We start from the raw sequence: 17,344 nt of genomic DNA, 5'->3' as shown, positions 1-17,344 counted from the left end.
TAGGATGGACTAACAAAGAAAAAAACCAGCAGAATGAGAAGGCCAGAGTAGAGGAGCAGGATCCCTTTTTTCCAAGGAGCTTTTTCCTTTGCTCTGTGTTTTTGTTTTTCCTGAAGACTCTGGTATCCTATAAGCATTTCAGCTCAGGAAGGAATTATTAAGAAACAACTTCCAAAACTGGATAAGAATTAGACAAATTACTGAAGTTAAACCATTAAGCCACAGTAGTACAATTTAGACATAATCTTACAGACATAACAGCAACAATGAGTTGTGGGATGGATATCCTGCTCTGGAGACTGGGAAAAAAACGCAGCAAAACCCCATTAAAAGGTAAGAGCTCTCCTTTAACTTGTGCCTGGTAGGTTCAATGTCAGGTTTCCTGCACATAGAGAAATAAAATTAAGCACCCCGCATACAATGGATTTCTACAAGTACATGTTAACAAAGATGACATTCTTCTGCTAAGACCACAAAATCCTTTCAGGTTCTGTAGGAAAGTCAAAGAGATTTAGTTAATTCTTCCCTTTTTCTAACTCTTATATTCCTTATACATTTCTTAACTGGTGTTAACATTTCCCCCCCCTCTTCCTATTTAAAATAAGGGCTACCAATGTTGCCCTTTTGAAGTCAAGAGGTGTCTCCGGTGTATTTTGAGCTCTTGCTGCCTGTGCCTCGTTCTATCCGGGCGGCAAAATTCCCCTTTCACACACACGCTTTGCCCTTTAGGTGCTTAATTATTACCAAGTGCCTCACCTGCCTCCTCAGCTTCCCCGGATAAAAGGCAGTGCCACGCTGCTCCCTCCCACCTGTCCCTTTACCTTGCGCGGGCTGTCTCACTTTATTCCCGGGCTTCAAAGGCGCGGCACACCTGTCTGAGGGAGCTCCGAGCGCCTCCCTGCCCCACCTGCGCTCCGAGCCGCGGCCCGTCAGTCCCTGCCCTCGCACCGTCCGGGGGTCCGGGCTGCGCTCTGGGGCCGTGCCCGAGGCGTGAGGCCGAGGCCGAGCCTGGTCCCGCTCCCGGCCCGGTCCGGTCCCGCCCGGGGCCGCAGCCAGCCCTGTTCGAACGGCCGCCGCCAGCTCCGCGCCTGCGCGCTACGCGCCCCGCCGGAGCCCAGGGCGAGGCGAGGCGGCTTGGGGACACCAGCGAACTACGTGTCCCGTCATGCTCCGCTCGGCCAGATCCCCACGGCCGGAGCGAGCAGGCCGCTCGCAGAGCACGCCGGGAGTTGTAGTCCTCCTGCGCGGGGTATTGTCTCTCCCCTTTCTCTGTCCGGGAACCCGACCGCCACCCCGCCGGGCGAGCGCGGTGACTGACAGCGCCGGGCAGCCAGTGGCCGCAGCGCCGTGCGGCCGAGCCCGGCGCCGTCTCCCCGGTGACCGGGGCAGCCGCTGCCTCGGCGGAGTATTCGGAGTCCCGGGGGACAGAGGTAAGTGGGTCCGAGCGGGGCAGCGCCCACCGCAGCCCGCCCGGCTCTCCCATCCCCCTCGCCGCCGAGCGCCCGGCCCGAGACCCCGTTGGGATGCTCCGGGAGGAGCGGGGACGGCAGATGGACGGCGGGAGGGGGGCGAGGGGGGAGGGGAGCGTGGCGGCGGGGGCCGAGGGGAGGGAGGGGACAGACGGGAGCTCCTGGCCGCCCCTGTGCGCGCCTCTCGGGCTGCGGCGCTGCCCGCGACCCCCGGCGCGCAGCGCGGAGGGGGCGGCGGGTCCGCCCGCGGGGGGGGGTCGCGGGAGCTCCGCGCCCTCCCGTCTTTTACCGCTTGATTTTTCAAATCGTCCCTGCCGGCTCAGGTGCCGCTTCTCCCCTCCCCGCAGCTCCACCCCCCGGGAAGCGGCTGCCCCGGGAGCCGGGCAGTTAATGGGTAACCCCGCGGGGCGCTGCTCCAGCCGCGGACCCGCCGCCCGCCCCTCCGCTCCGCCGGTCCCCGCGGGATGTCCCCGCACCTGCCGAGGGCAGCACCGGGAGCCTCCCCCAGAGCGGGGCTGTAGAGCGGGTGTGCAGAACTGCAGCCGTGCCCTTCCCGCTGCCCCGCAGAGCGCCCCGAGCCCTCCCGCCTGTCCCTGAGCCCATCCCGCCTGGCTGTCGCTGCTGCCGCCCCTCTGCAAGGCGTCCCAACAGATCTGGAACGAGGTTGCAAGAAAAGAAGGGGGGAAAAATGCATAACTGCCAACAAAACCTTTCCACCTTCTTAAATACAGCAAATAAATTAGTCTGAATTGTAGGCACATGACTGTCTGTACAATAGCTTTAGAAAACTTTGTCTTTAGTCGCATGCGTCTTGTCAGACAAAACAGCAAATATCCTGTTTGTGTTCCTTACACTTCGTACGTTGTCTTCAGTGGGAGAAGAGTTATTACTAACAGCTACTTTTTAGCCTGCTGTTACTAATTACAGTCAGTATTTTGAATGATCATACTAGGTAGACCTAAAGGAAACATAATGGTCTGTCTTGCCAGTTGTGAAATGTTGATGAGATTTTTATTTTTTTTTTAAAACATTGTCATGCCCAAGTTCTCAAACAACTGGTAGTTGTCTTCTACAGGTTGTGCTGTTACATTTCTTGTGTAACTTGTCTATAAACATGTACCACATTTGAATAGTTAGTGGAATTCAAATGTTATAGCTTTATTTGAGCTTTGTAGGGACTTGGCATCAGTTCTGCTTCAACAACTGGCATCCCAGAAGAGTCTTTTGCATTACTTCAAGACCTGTGTGAGGGATGAGGGAACAGTCTCCTCTGTGCACTTCCACTTTGCATACTTTGTTCTCTTACAGTCCCACTATTGAAAAACAAAATGAAGCCAGACAGTGTCTCTGCACATTAACATGAATCCTGTGGTGCCGAGTACCAGCTCATTTCCAGGGGCTTTTTGGGAGGTAGTGGTGGTCAGTTGTGTACTCCTGACCTTCACGGGCTCCCTCGCTGCCCTCTGTAAATGTGAAGTTACAATTTAACACAGACTGTAGCAGGAGCGTGCCTCCTGTTTCTGTTCTTTTTGTTGCTATGAGATAACAAGAGCAGAAGCAGGAAACAAACTACCTCTCTCCCCTGAAAGTAAGCAAATGCATGTTGTTTTCTTTGGAGCAGAGGGTTTGAAAATGACATGAAAAGCTAGCATGGATATGTAAAAGCATTTCATACAGAAATGCAGTGTTTGTGGGACACAGTACAACTCAACTGTAACTGGTATTTTTGGTGGTTTATACCCCACAAATAATTGATTCAAATTGTAGACCAGAATGTATGCTGGCAGAAAACTTGTATGTTTTGTTTTGAAGTTCTGTGTCAAAGCTGATGTGTATGGACAAATTATGTTATTTCACATATTTAGACATAGTTACATATTGGTGTTTTTGCCTGAAATGTTCTGTGAAATATTTTGTAGTTATAAAGCTACAAAGGTTTATATCAGTGCAAGTGAATTGGTGTTTTTGTTTCATTGTATATGCTACATATTTTGTAATTTATTACAGGAAAAGGATATTCAGACATAATTACTTTGGAACTGTGGAAGTTTGTGACACTTCTGTTCCCTATCTCTTCAGCTCCACGTTTCAAATCTACAAAGAAATTAGGGGAAAAGTTAGCAATTGGGCAACTTGATAATTTAGTTTTGAACTAGTCTGTTAACAGTTTGACAATCAACTAATACCTGCTTATGAGAGACTATTCTAATAATTTTTCTATTTGGCTGCCATGCCATTATTGCTGTAAAACATATTTGGGTGCTGAGGATTCTTGCAGAAGAGATACACTTTTCCTTTGTCTTGAGGTTTCCTAGATAAATTTAATGATCTGTTTTTTGTCCTGGGTATAATTAGCATAAAAATTGCACAGTAATATTCAGGTACTGAGGGAGGGAAGATGTGATCTAGTGAAGTAATACAGTTTTTCTTTGGTTGTTTTTTTTGTTTGATTTGGGTTTTTTAGTATATAGACACATTAATAGCAAAAACTCTTTAATGTTGAATTTTGCATCTACAAAATTTCACAAATATATTAATAGCTGAAGGTCTTCACACCTCTGGAACATCATTATTAGAGAGAAATAACATGTTAGCAGCTTGCTGTTTTGTTTTTATATTGTCTGGTTTTTGAATGACATTTCATTATCAGTGGTTATCATCTACAGTAAGTGCTTGATGTGTAAGGGTCATGGGTTAGGAAGGCAAGTAGGTAAATTGGCTTGTGAACAGACTTAAAAGGAAAACCACTCTTAGCAAATGCAGAATTGTGAGGTAAGACAGCATCGGGGTTTATCTCTTCCCAAGAGCAGCCTAACTATGTTTTCATTGTGTGTTTTTTTGTAGTGGCATTTGGATATTGTTTTATAAATTAGAGAAATATCTGTGAAAAATCTGTTTTTTCTTATCATCTGCTTCAACATTACAATATTGAATCTTAAGTTTTTTAGTAATATCTGCTCTTTATTTTTAAAAGGAGATTGTATATAATCTCATACTCTTTTAATTGTTTCCTCTTGCAAGCTAGTAGCACAATTTTAGGAGGGAGATGCTATTGGGCTTTATGGTGACCAGGTTAACAGCACAAATTCAGAGGGTACCCAGGGATCACATTAGGCTATTCTCCAGATAACTGAGAACAGAGATATTCATTATAAGGCAAATTAGAACATGTATGTATTCATGCTCCTAGATAGAAGCTTTTTATTTACTGTTGGGAATTTGTTGGTTCTATTTTTTTTTTGAGAACTATATCTTGAAATATTTAATGATTATTCTCAAAAAGTACTAGACCTAATTAGAGATAGCTGAATGCACAGTGACCTCTTGGTTCCCAAGTTTAGCCCCCATCAGGAAAGGGTCAAACTGCATTTAAAATATGAGACTGGATGCAAGTTGATGAGGCTTTCTTATAGCAGCATAAGAGTTAAGTTTGGTTAAATGTTTGCAAAGCACTTCTTATGTTATGATTTCCATTTAAAGGTTAAGTGGGAAGTTTCATTACTTCTTAAAGCCAAGGTGTTTTGTTTTTTTTGTCTCAAATTATAGGAAAAGTATTGTTAATGAAGCTGGATAATTGCTATATTAAAACAATTTGCAAAAACCATACTACGCTGAATAGTCACAGCTGCACCATGGAGACATAAAAAACCTGATGTCCCTTTGTTAAAAAAAAACCAAACAACTAAACCCCCCGAAAATAAAGCCAACTGGATGTCTTCTGGTATCTTGAAATCTGTCCTATTTTGGGTTTGGAATGGTCCTGTGGGGATTACAGCCTTCAGTTGAGTATTTAGCAGAAACTTTGAGAAACAGCAGTGTTTTCTTAAATTTGGTAATCAAGGAGCTTGTATGTAGATAAGTAGTTAAGACTATCATCCTAAATTGTATTTTAGTTTTGGTTTGATTTTTAATTGGTAAAACTTTTGAGGTAATTGCCTTGTTTGTTCTAACCCAGGGAGGAATATTGTGAAATTAGTGTGCTGTGGATTTTATCACATTCTCAGTGTGGGTTCTTTTGTTTTTCTGTAGCTGAGAGCAATGTCAGTAGGATTTATTGGTCATTTTTTGTCTATGCAAGTAGTGGGTGGGACACCATTATTTTAGCACTTTAGATACAATAAAAACATGTGTTGTCTCTGTGTGTATGTGTATTTATATCTTGATGTGAATGTATTTATCTAAAATGTTGCCTGCATTTTGCCCACATATGCAAGATACTCACTTTCAAGTACTTTATACTCTTTAAGTATGTTACAATGTGACATGAGTTAAGAATAAGCCTGTGGCCCAACACAGAGCAATTATTGTCAGTTTAGTTCTCTCTTGCTCAAATGGAGTTCATTGCAATTTTGTGTAGCTGTAGTCCCATGGTTATTTCTGTCAGTCATGCTCCAGACCTGTGGAAGTGAGGGTTCATATTGTTTAACTTTTGAAACTATCTCCTTGCTGCACAAGTTGTCATTTCTTTTTTTCTTTTTTGTGTTAGTAATTTGCATGCATTTTAACCTGCTTAGTGTAGGAAACCTCTGTAAAACAATGGAATTTGCCCAAGACATCCAGACTTCAGTGCTGACACCAAAATTTAGTGAAATATTCTACTTCTTGCTGTTCATACAAAGCTGCTATATGTTAATTGTAAAGTCATGACAAGATTAATTCTGGCAGTGTGTGTCTTTTTCACTCCTTTTTGGGTTTTTTGTGGGTTTTTTGAGTGTTTAAGCTAAACTAAAACACATGGATGTTGGAATGATGTCTGAAATGCATTTTCACACTGTTTCTATCTGACAAATTGTTTTGAGTAGATTAATTGATTGGTGTAACAATAAATGTGATCTTGGATCCCTCTGGTCTGATACATGACTGAATGCCCACTTGTCATTGCATATGTGAGTGAAATGTATGTAAGGAAGTTGAAGTCTGAGATACTTTAAGCTGCCTTTACAGTCAGTGGAGAGATACAGGCAACTCTAGGGGTAATTAATGTAATACTCTAGGAGAGATACAGGCAACTCTAGGGGTAATTAATGTCTTTTATGTGATACATGTGGTGCCTGTTTCTGTACAATGAGTATAAAGGTGGTGAGGTGTAGCTGAGTAGATGAGCGTGAGTGCTCATTTTTGTTTTGCTGGGAAAGGATGTATGAGCTTAAATAAAGATTTTCTCTATGCTGTAAAACACAGTGATGGTACAATGGTGCAGTAAGCCAGAAAGGTAACTGAATAGTAGGCAATGTGGGGGAGCTGGGGAAGACATAACATGCTTAGTATAAAAAACACTGACTGTACATCAAAAGACTTGGATCCTGTTCTTTGCCATTCTGTCATGTTGTCTTTTTGGACAGCCACTTTATTTGTATTTGCAACTCCTTTCTCGTCACTAAACTTAACACTCTGTTCTTTTCAAACTGAGTGCTTTGTTAATTCTCTGGCCATAGTTTTTGGTAGAGTTCACCAGCAATTTTTTCTCAACATAAAGTAAAGGGAATACTGGGTGCTAAACCACCTGAAATATGATGAGAATTAAGATATCCTTTCTTTCTTTCTTTAGATCTTCATCTGATGGAATGATACTCTTGAAACATGACAAAAAACTGGACTAAATAAAAGTTTTCCTATTTTAGGAAAAAAAACTCCAAAATGTACAGAGCAGGAGAAACAGTCAAGCGTCGACTCAACATGCATGCTTCTCCACGGATAAGAAGCGTGGAAGTTGCTCGAGGAAGAGCAGGTTATGGGTTTACCCTTTCTGGACAAGCTCCTTGTGTTCTTAGTTGTGTGATGAAAGGAAGCCCTGCAGATTATGTTGGACTTAAAGCAGGAGATCAGATATTTGCGGTTAATGAAATCAATGTGAAAAAAGCCTCTCATGAAGATGTGGTGAAACTTATAGGGAAATGTTCTGGAGTCTTGCACATGGTCATTGCTGAAGGGATTAGTCATATGGATTCATGTTCAAGTGATGAAGAAGTTGGTTTTTATGATGGGAAGGGGTGGCTGAAACCCAAACCTGACTCTAAAGCTCTGGGTATAAACAGAGCAGAGAAAGTTGTTGAAGAAATGCAGTCTGGTGGCATTTTTAACATGATCTTTGAGAATCCTGGTCTTTGTGCTGGTAACTCAGATAATTCTGCACCAAAGCAAAGATCATTTTCAGTTTCTGCTGCTATGAAATTTGAAACTGGCAATGAAAGTATAAGCAATCCAAACATACTGTCAAAGGAAGATATAGCCAAAGTTCTGAATGATGATTCAGTTTTTAGAATTGGACTGGAGAGTGCAGAAGACTTTGGATTAGATGCAAGCATTTTGAATGTTGCCATGATTGTAGGTTACTTAGGCTCCATTGAACTTCCTTCAACAACTGCAAATTTGGAAACTGAGAGTTTGCAGGCCATTCGTGGATGCATGAGACGTCTGCGGGCAGAGCAAAAAATCCATTCCCTGGTGATGATGAAGATAATGCATGACTGTATTCAGCTCTGCAGTGACAAATCGGGTGTTGTGGCAGAATATCCTGCAGAGAAACTGGCATTCAGTGCTGTTTGCCCGGATGATAGAAGATTCTTTGGACTAGTTACAATGCAGACAAATGATGATGCAAGCTTGGCTCAGGAAGATGAAGGGATCCTGAGGACATCTTGCCATGTTTTTATGGTGGATCCTGAATTATTTCATCATAAAATTCACCAGGGTATAGCAAGACGTTTTGGATTGGAATGTACAGCGGATCCAGATACAAATGGCTGTCTGGAGTTTCCAACATCATCTCTACCTGTCCTGCAGTTTATTTCTGTGCTGTACAGGGATATGGGGGAATTGATTGAGGGAATGCGTGCGAGGGCTTTCCTTGATGGTGATGCAGATGCTCATCAGAATAACAGTACGAGCAGTAACAGTGATAGTGGAATTGGAAATTTCAATCAAGAAGAAAAGAATAATAGAGTTCTGGTGGTTGATTTAGGGACCAATCCAAGTAAACACATTCCTAGCAGCATATGGGAAAATCCAGTAGGAAGGGGACAAAATCAGCCTGCTTCCCATTGGAATGGCTTCTGTCATGAACAGGAAGGAAACATCCCTTTAGAAGTAATTCAGAGTGATAAATCCCAAAACATAAGCAAACACTTGAGCCCTTCTGCCCGTATTGAAGTTCCATTGGTTTCCTCCCGAAATTCAGTGCCTCCATCAAAGAAAAACGCTGCAGGCATGGGCAATCAGAGGTGGTTGCCTGTGCACGTTTTACAGGAGTGGCAGCATGGAAATGCCAGTGACCAGGAGTCGTACACTGACTCCACGGATGGCTGGTCGAGTGTCAACTGTGGGACCCTTCCCCCACCAATGAGTAAGATTCCAGCTGACAGATACAGAGTCGATGGCAGCTTTGGTCAGCCTCAGCTAAAATCTCACAAAAGTGAGTGGTCCAAGAAGATGTTCTGCATTCAGAACAAATTTGGCCCTCCACACAGTATCAGGAAATCTAAAGAAGATAAGAAGGTAAGAATATGTTGGTGTTGGTTCTTAACAGTATCAAAAAACCCCACACCCAAACCCATCTGCCTATAGTGCTTTTACACAGTAGTATAAAAATTAAAATTTTAAATGTGTATATTAAAATTTAAATGTGTACTATAATAATATAATATATAATTAATAATATATAATAATACAATTAATGTGTATTATAATTATAAAATTTCAGATGAAGAAAATAATGTTTCTCTCTCTGCAGAGGCATTGCATATTCCTCTTTAATTGAGTGCAGCTCTGGAGTTGTACTTCTGCTGGAAGTGTTGTCTGTTATAGCTTTCTCACTTTTCTTCTTGTCTCTTCATTGTTTCCAAATGTTTCAGTGGCACAGAAATGAAAAGGAGGCATGCCATTTTAACAACTTCAGTTTCTTCTGACCTTCAGCTGCAAAAGAATGGAAACAGTCTGCATCTTTAGTCTGGTTCCTTTTTGTAGAAGGCTGACTTGCAAATGTTGTTATTTTAGTGGCCTCTATTTTTATAGAGACATAGTCTAATTATTAGTCAAAAACATGGATTATGCACTTTTAACTGAATAAGACTGTTTTATTACAAAATTTCAGCAAGACTCTCAATACAACTAGCATTAAAAACTGACATGAAAACCTGGTAGTGGTAGGTCACAAATCTAAAATGTTGCCAGCAAGCCTGTAATTCAAATTTTTTTCCAAACTACTGTTTCCTCTTGTTTTGTCTACTATTAGACAAAGTGAAGAGACCTAAAAAAACAAAAAAAGGTGTGGGAAGAGTATTCAGCATGATTACATACCCTTTGTGGCACACATATTTTGCTGTTGAAGGGACTAATCTCAGGGGAGTCTGTTGTTGATAACTGGAATTCTAGAAAGTGGAGGCCATTGTTCTGATACTGAAAGGATCAGGAGCAGTTTTGTATCTCAAATGTTTGCTGACTCCAGGGAAAGACAGACTCTTGTACTCCAAATTAGCCTTTGGGAAGTTTTGTTATTCCATGCTTCTATTACTGTTCACCTTAACAATACACTAGTGTATAACTATTATATATACTAGCTTTTGTTTTTTAAAAAAAATTCAGCACAAAAATCATACAAAAGGCTGTATGTGAAAGTTTTATTTATTACTTATATGATTGCTTCAGATGCCCATCTCGCTCTCAAAATCTGTTTTGAAAAAATGTGTTTTTCTCAGCTGATTAAAAATGTGCAACCACTGATCAAGTGGACGACAGTAGAGGTTCTTTAGTTGTTTCACACTGTTAGAAACAAAACCTTTTTGGGGATTAGGTTGCAGAACTTCAGAACATTTTGGTTTTGCTATGGAAAGAGAAATTATTTTTATTGCTTTTCTTGCACTGCAAAGCAAGCAACTTCTGTGTAGGTTCTATTGTATGTTTTTTGTGCTGGAAATAAAAAGAAATAAACTAGTATATATAATAGTTATACACTAGTGTATAGTTAGTGTAATGTTAAGGTGAACATTGCTACAGGCAGCAATGTTTTCCAGATCCACAATAAAATTAAATTTCAAGTGTTCTTAAATACAAGGTAATTCACACTTTCAAAAGCCAAACAGAAACACTAAATTTGTAAACATTGACCACCCAAACCACTTAAGACTCAATTCTGCTGCCCTGAAGTCTGTGTGCTTCATGATCTCTTTGCTGATGGACCAAGGAAAAGGCCTCTTTATGTGCAGCACGTGGTGCAGGTGCATGGTGGATGTTGGTCCCAAGTGCTGCACTGGATGCTGCTGAAATTCTTTTGGGCTCTCTGCAATAAGTTGGTGTTTGCAGTGTTATCCTTGATAGTAATATGGATTGGATATTTTTCAGAAACACTTATTCCATGGAAGTCAAGATTATACTAATTAAAATCTCATAGAAAGTTTTATACTTTGAGATGAAAGATGCTCTATATGTGGGTAAAGAGTAATAATATTTCACCTACTGCATCACTCAATCAGCATAAACTAACACTAAGTATCTCAATCTTCCATTTTAAATCTATCTGATAATAAAATAGGCATTCTGTTCTTTGATTAATAACAAATTTGTTTGCAAGACACATTTAAAATGTTCCTACATGGCTTTAGTATTTCATCTCTTCATTAAGACTACATACTCTTTTGCATTTTAATTTAATTTTTCAGTATTATTGAAGGCTGTTGAAACTGATGAGAAAAGCTCATAAAGATTATTTGGAGTAATTCACAGAGATGAAGTTGTACAATGTTCTCATCTTAAATCTTTCATGAAAATAATCAGGGGATCTCATTACTAATGATACCTCTGTACTTCAGATACTGCAGAAACAGGGAAAATCTGTATTTGCATCTTAGAGCCCTAGTTCATTTTCATAAAAATGGAATTTAGGCTTTCTTTTTACTTTGTGTGAAGGGACGAGGTAAAACTGCCCATTCCAGACCATTATTCAGGTGGGTTAGCTCCTGGGTTCTAGAAAATTACATGTTCTCAGCTTCCTGTGACCTTTTTAAGTGGTAAGGACTTATTTTACACAGCTTGCTTAGACTCATTCCAGTCACAGAATGAAGTGTATAAAGTGGCCACATAGGATTGCATTCATATTTTTACAACCTGGTGGCAACAAGAACTTCTTGTTTTCTTTAAAATATTATAGTTATGTAATTATGAATTATCCCCAAATTACTAAACACATACTTTCACGATTGCTGTATATTTATTTTTTTTTCTAAAACCTTTTAAAAAGGTTTGTGTGCATGGCAAGAGGAGAACTAAATCAGGGAGATTTTGGTTCTAGTCTACCTCTTTTGACTGAGACTTGCTAGAAGATATTTTTACAACCTGGTGGCTGAGTCCAAGTCTTCATTTGGCAGAACAGTACTTAAATTGCATTTAATTGTCTTTTACATCAATACTGAAGGTAAAACATCCTATGAATGGGAATGTAGAAGCCACTAGAGGGAGAAAAGCTTACCAAAGCTCAAGATTCTTGTGGTGGATTCTGTACTTCCATATTAAACACTGTCACCCTTGGAATTTTCCTTAGACGTGAGTTCCTGGATGCAATTCTGCATTAGTAGAGCTGCTGTGCAGATAAACAGTGATGATCACAGCATGCAATTCTGAAAAATATGCTGTACTGTACAATGCTAGTGGGGGGTAAGATGGACATAAACTACTTCCAGATTTTATAGCTGCACTTACAAAACGTTTGTGAATTGTACAGCACGCAAGAGCAGATGTGAGAAAGTGTTGGTGAACATCTCTATTTAAAATTGCACTTTCAGAAGTGAGCCTGGGAAGTGTTTCTTGTGAATAGGAATAGATTGTGGCATTTCAGACCTCAGGTTATGAGCAAACAAATGCATTTTTTGAGCTTTGTTTTCCCTTTAGTGATGATATTTTCAGCTGACAGACTAGAATTGTGATTAATTTTGTGATAATTGGAAAACCCACTTTTAAAATATTAATTTTCTTTGTACTGCTATAAAGCATTTTAAAATTCAATATGTGTGAATCATATAAAATAGTTAAAAATGCCTAATTTTGTTGTTAATGAGGTTTCTTGTTTTCTTTAAAATGTAATTATGAATTATTCCCTAATTACTAAACACATACTTTCACAATTGGTGTATATTTATTTTTTTTTCCTAAAACCTTTTAAAAAGGTTTGTGGGCATGGCAAGAGGAGAACTAAATTAGGGAGATTTTGGTTCTAGTCTACCTCTCTTGAGTGAGACTTGCTAGAAGATATCTCTGTCCCTGTGCACCTCTCACATTGTTCCCTGTACTGAACTTCACATTTCTGGTGTTTCTTAAAGTGTCACATCAACAGATTTCTATTGAAGCACCTAATGAGAATTTTTTTGGTTGTAGCCATGTCTTCTGTAGGTCTTAGATGAAAACAAGCAGGGAGAGGCCCGATGATGTTGCTGAAATTTACTGAAAAGGCAGGTCGTGAAAGGCAAGGTGCCTTTCAATCTGAGAACAACTAAGGAAGGTTTCTAGCCACAAGAAGCTTTTAAATTTCTCTAAGATTGATGCTGGGTAGGTGAGATCTGTGACACCAACATGAGTAGCTTGGTTGTTGTGTCAGTGGGAATGGAATAATTCCTGCTTTTTTGTTTGTAATTCCAGTTGCACTGTTGCTGTTGCATTGCTCTTTCCACCTTCTTTAGCATCCAGCTAAGTTCCAGTCACTTACCTACTCACTCCTGTGCATGATTTTTGGGTGACGCAAATGAAAAGCACCATAAGCAATATGAAAACATCAGGGGATGTTAGAATTGGCAAGGGACTGAAGAAATTGCTGAACAGGGAAGCATTCCTTTCCCTCTAGACTAAATTAATATAAATACATTTGATTCTGCCTAACCCTCACTCTCTGTTTTCAGGCTAGTGCCTGGCCAAAAATATGTCTACCCATTACTGTTTTAAATTAAGTTTTACTGGGAAAATACTCATTTTTCCACTGGAGAGCTTCATAGCAGTCATTTTAGTCTTTGAGTTCTCTCTCCATAAGGACAGAATCCTAGGCATTGTCCTCTCACCATTCTCTTCTTACAAAAAGAGTCTTTTTTAATAGTGTGGCAGTGAGTACAAAATTGAAGATCAGAGGAGGTTTTATAACCTGAGTGATAACTGGCATTTGGGTCCTAGTTTTATCCTGAGTATGACAGATCTATTGAAATGTAATTAAAAAGTTTTTACAATTTTGGGTATCAGCTTTTAGAAATCCTTTACTGTTTCACACTTATTATACTTCTGTCTTGATCACAGTATTGTTTACGTAGATGAAAAGTGTGAATTTGTAGTTGGATCCTATTTGTAAGTCTTAGAGGAAGACAAAATAGAAAATATTATTTTATGAGACTCACTGGACAATCGTATTGCAAATGTGTATTTTTTTTAAACAATAAAATATATCAACTGCTTGGTAACCTTCATAATTTAAGCTCCTGAAAATATTGTAAAAATGTAGAAGAGAGAAGAAAGGTAAGCAGTACTATGGGGTTGACTAAAGCATCTTTCCTTGCTCACCTAGTTTATGGGCAACTATTATTGTTCCTCTGTTTCGGTCAGAAGTTTAACTGTAACTATTTCAGAGTTGTCTGTTTCCAAAGCAAGTGTTCCTGAAAAAGATATGCTGTCCAAGATAAAAATGAGTTTTTAAATTTTAATTTTTATTTATTTTGTGGTGAAAATCTGTGATTTGTTTCAGGTTCAAGAATTGCAGTTTTTTACTGTTGGTAACTGGATGGTGAGCTAACTGCAAAGCAGATATTTTAGATGCAGAGACAATGTTGGCAAAGCTTTGTGGTTCCCATATTTGTTTTTCTGTTGTATAATTACATGTTTTTTTCCCTTTCCCTTAGAATTCTGTTTGCTCACTAGCTTAAATTGTTCCATCACAGCTGTTTTTAAAGTAGAATTAATGGCAGCTGGAGTGCTATACTTATTCAGTATGATTTAATGTGAACTTTTGGGTTTATAGGCTTTGATGTGATTTGAGATCTACCTATATACACCTTAAAGAGAACTCAAGAAAAATCCCAAACACCAAGCTAGATCTGAGAATGTGCTTTTGTGAATTAATCTGCAAAGAGGCAGATAACCTATAAGAAATAGGTCCTCTGATTTTTGCATAGAGAAAATGAAAAGCAATTAAATATTTAGTAATTCCATGCAGCCTTTCCATATGAATTGTAATCTCCTAAAATTATTTTTAAAATGGTTCTAGGATCTTTCAAAGTGCATAAAAAGCCCAAATATTGCTGGCTGTGTTTCTTTGAAAGAGAAATGAGATAAAATCTGGACAGTAAATGTCTGTAGAGTGAGGCTGATTTTTGTGAAATGTCTTCATTTCAAATTTGTATACTAGAAAGAAAATGGCACGGAAAAAATGATTAACACAGAATGAATTGAAATACTGAAAAATGGCTTAATATTTATGTTTTAAACATAAAAGCTTTGAGTTGGGAGATTATAAAGTTATTGTCTGTACTAAGAAAGATCTGAATTCCTTTCAGTTGAGAAGATTTAGAGGAGAAAAGGAGTTGTAAAATACCAGTTTTTCACTGGACAAGAAATAGAGCCCTGTGAAATAAAAATCTTTAATTAATAAAAATAAATATGGAATTGCTGAAACTTATGTGAACTTGTACTTTTGGCATTCCTGATATCACTTGACTTTTATATTCTGCAGTTTAATAGTGTGGAAAGAAAACACCACATTATTGTGCTTTCTGTAGAGTTTCATTTCATAGCTGCTAGTATTTGTCTTGAGAAATACTAAGAATCTTTCTCTCTACTTTCCCTTAGTGATATTATTTTTGTTTTAAACCTCACTCACCAATCACTTACTTTCCAATCAGAAGTCAGCTTAATCTTATCCTGTCCAAAAGTTTTTTCATAATTGAAATATAATTGGTTTGTATAATATTATTTTTGAGCTGGGTTAGCAGAGTTATAAGCAGTTTTAAAAATATGTGAACAGACAATGTATTCATAAGTCTTATTTCTTGGTATTTTTTTTTTTTCCCCTTTTTTTTTTCTTTTATGATGATTTCTGGTCAGAGTTTTGATTGTTACTGATTATTTGGCTGTACTAAATTAATGTTTCCAGATAATGCCTATCTAATGTTCAAGATGATTTGAAAATAGTTATGTTGTTTTTTGTATTTTTCTTTACATTTTCCCCTAGTGTAGTAAGGGGAAAGTCTTTCTGTTCCTCTGCAATTTCCAGCTACCAGGCTTCCAACTTATAGAAGATACTTTTATCTGGTTATACTGAGAAAAGGATCTTACTTTTGCATAAATATGCATAAATAACATAAATAGCATCAATATTTATTGGTTTTTTTTTTTCCCTTTCTTTATAAGGGATTAGGATAGTTACTGAAGGTGTAGATGAGTCAGTGTTTTATGCCTAATTTCCTTAGTATAGGAGACAAACATTAAATTTCATTTACTTGGATGTTCATGTCAGGACAGTCTCTTCTCTGTGTCTTCCTGGAGTCCATATAGATGTTACAAGAATTTTTGCAACATTCTTCAGTGTGTCATGGGCCAAACTGGCATTCAAAATGGCACTGTAATGGTTAGAAGGGAGTGAAATGTGTCCTTGTCATCTGATCAGTAAAGTATTCTTAAAAGTCATCATCAAATCTGTTGATCAGCACTGGTGAATATAACATTTGAGTTCTTTGCCATCCTGGTGTATCCCAACCAAAAAACCTCGAAAAAATTACAGGAATTGCAGTGTAATTAAAGGCTGCAGAAAAGCTGACAGCAAAGTTTGAATTATGATAGGCCTTTTTTAATTAACCCTCTGTCATCTAATTGGGTTTTGTGAGGTGCTGTCCCTCTGTGATGATGACACAAGTGCAGGGCAGCCTGAAGGGTGCCACTTCATTCTGGTTTTTTCTGTAGCACCTGGAGCCCCCCCTGTCAGCACAGAGACCTGTACCCCAGGGTTTACTGCTTCCTGGCATGGCACCACAGCCAGTTCTGCTCCCAGCTCCCCCCACAGTCCTTCATCTCTTTCAGAACACCAGAAGTCCTCACCCAACATACCCCATATTTCAATCTATCCTGTTCTCGGGCCCCACAGACCCTCCTTTTACAAGAAATATGAATTTCACTGTCAGTTTTGGGTGGGGAGCTGGTGATGCTGGCAGCTGGGATGAGGGGCAGAGAGGCTCCAGCTGGGTGGTCAGTCCAGAGTGGATGCTTGGGGTGGGAGTGGACGAGGCAGGAAGACAAAGCCACACAGTCCAGATCAGGATTTGAGACTAATATTGATGGCAGAATAATATTTGCATCAGCTGCTTTTTTTTCTGTGATCTTTTCACTATTTTTTGAGATTTTGTATGCTTTGTTGGCATTCCTGTGGCATCCCTGTTTCCCATCCCTTTTCAAAAAGGTCTAAATCAGCAGCTTTCTTTCTGAAGTCTTAAACCTCCATTCTTTTTAAAGATGAACTGCCAATCTAGACTGACCCTTCTGCTGAGGGGCTCAACAGCCATGATTAAATTTGGCAAATTTTGAATATTCACAGAGGTTTCAAATTATATGGTCAGTGTATCTGGGTTCCAAACTGCTATGCATTTTACCATACAAAGTCACAGAATCAAACCTAAAAACAGTGGGAGGTTTTAAAAGCTTCAGTAGCTGGGAATAGGACAAATTAAAATTTGGTGATTTTATAGTTAGTATGGTTAAATTCTGTGACACATAGAATGTACAAAATTCTGTTGAGCTTCTTAATTAGTTGAGCTCATTAAATTGAGGCGAGCAGTTCTGTGTGACCATTCTAGCATGTATGTGGTCCTTTTGTATTCTCTTAAATTGCCAGGACATAGGGTATTGTACTTGTTCTACCTGAACAG

General features: G+C 39.5%; 1 protein-coding gene across 7 annotated transcripts in view; it reads left to right on the top strand.

Moving 5' to 3' along the window:
• Positions 1 to 1,250: 1,250 nt before the first annotated feature.
• RGS12 (regulator of G protein signaling 12) overlaps positions 1,251 to 17,344 on the top strand; it is an 85,116-nt gene continuing 69,022 nt past the window's right edge. For 2 of the 7 annotated variants that reach the window (XM_015625011.3, XM_015625012.3), the window contains exons 1-2: positions 1,256 to 1,430; positions 7,018 to 8,963. In XM_015625011.3, coding sequence (XP_015480497.1) covers positions 7,107 to 8,963 — 1,857 coding nt within the window. In that variant the 5' untranslated portion in view covers positions 1,256 to 1,430; positions 7,018 to 7,106. Of the gene's footprint in view, positions 1,431 to 7,017; positions 8,964 to 17,344 lie in introns of all 7 variants that reach the window. The other 5 variants (XM_019006415.2, XM_033513709.1, XM_015625013.3 and 2 more) reach the window with 5 other exon arrangements.

The sequence above is a fragment of the Parus major genome, chromosome 4 (assembly GCF_001522545.3).
Source record: "Parus major isolate Abel chromosome 4, Parus_major1.1, whole genome shotgun sequence".
NCBI lineage: Eukaryota > Metazoa > Chordata > Aves > Passeriformes > Paridae > Parus > Parus major.
Note: the sequence above shows the minus strand (reverse complement) of the source record. Positions and strands in the feature narration are given on the sequence as shown.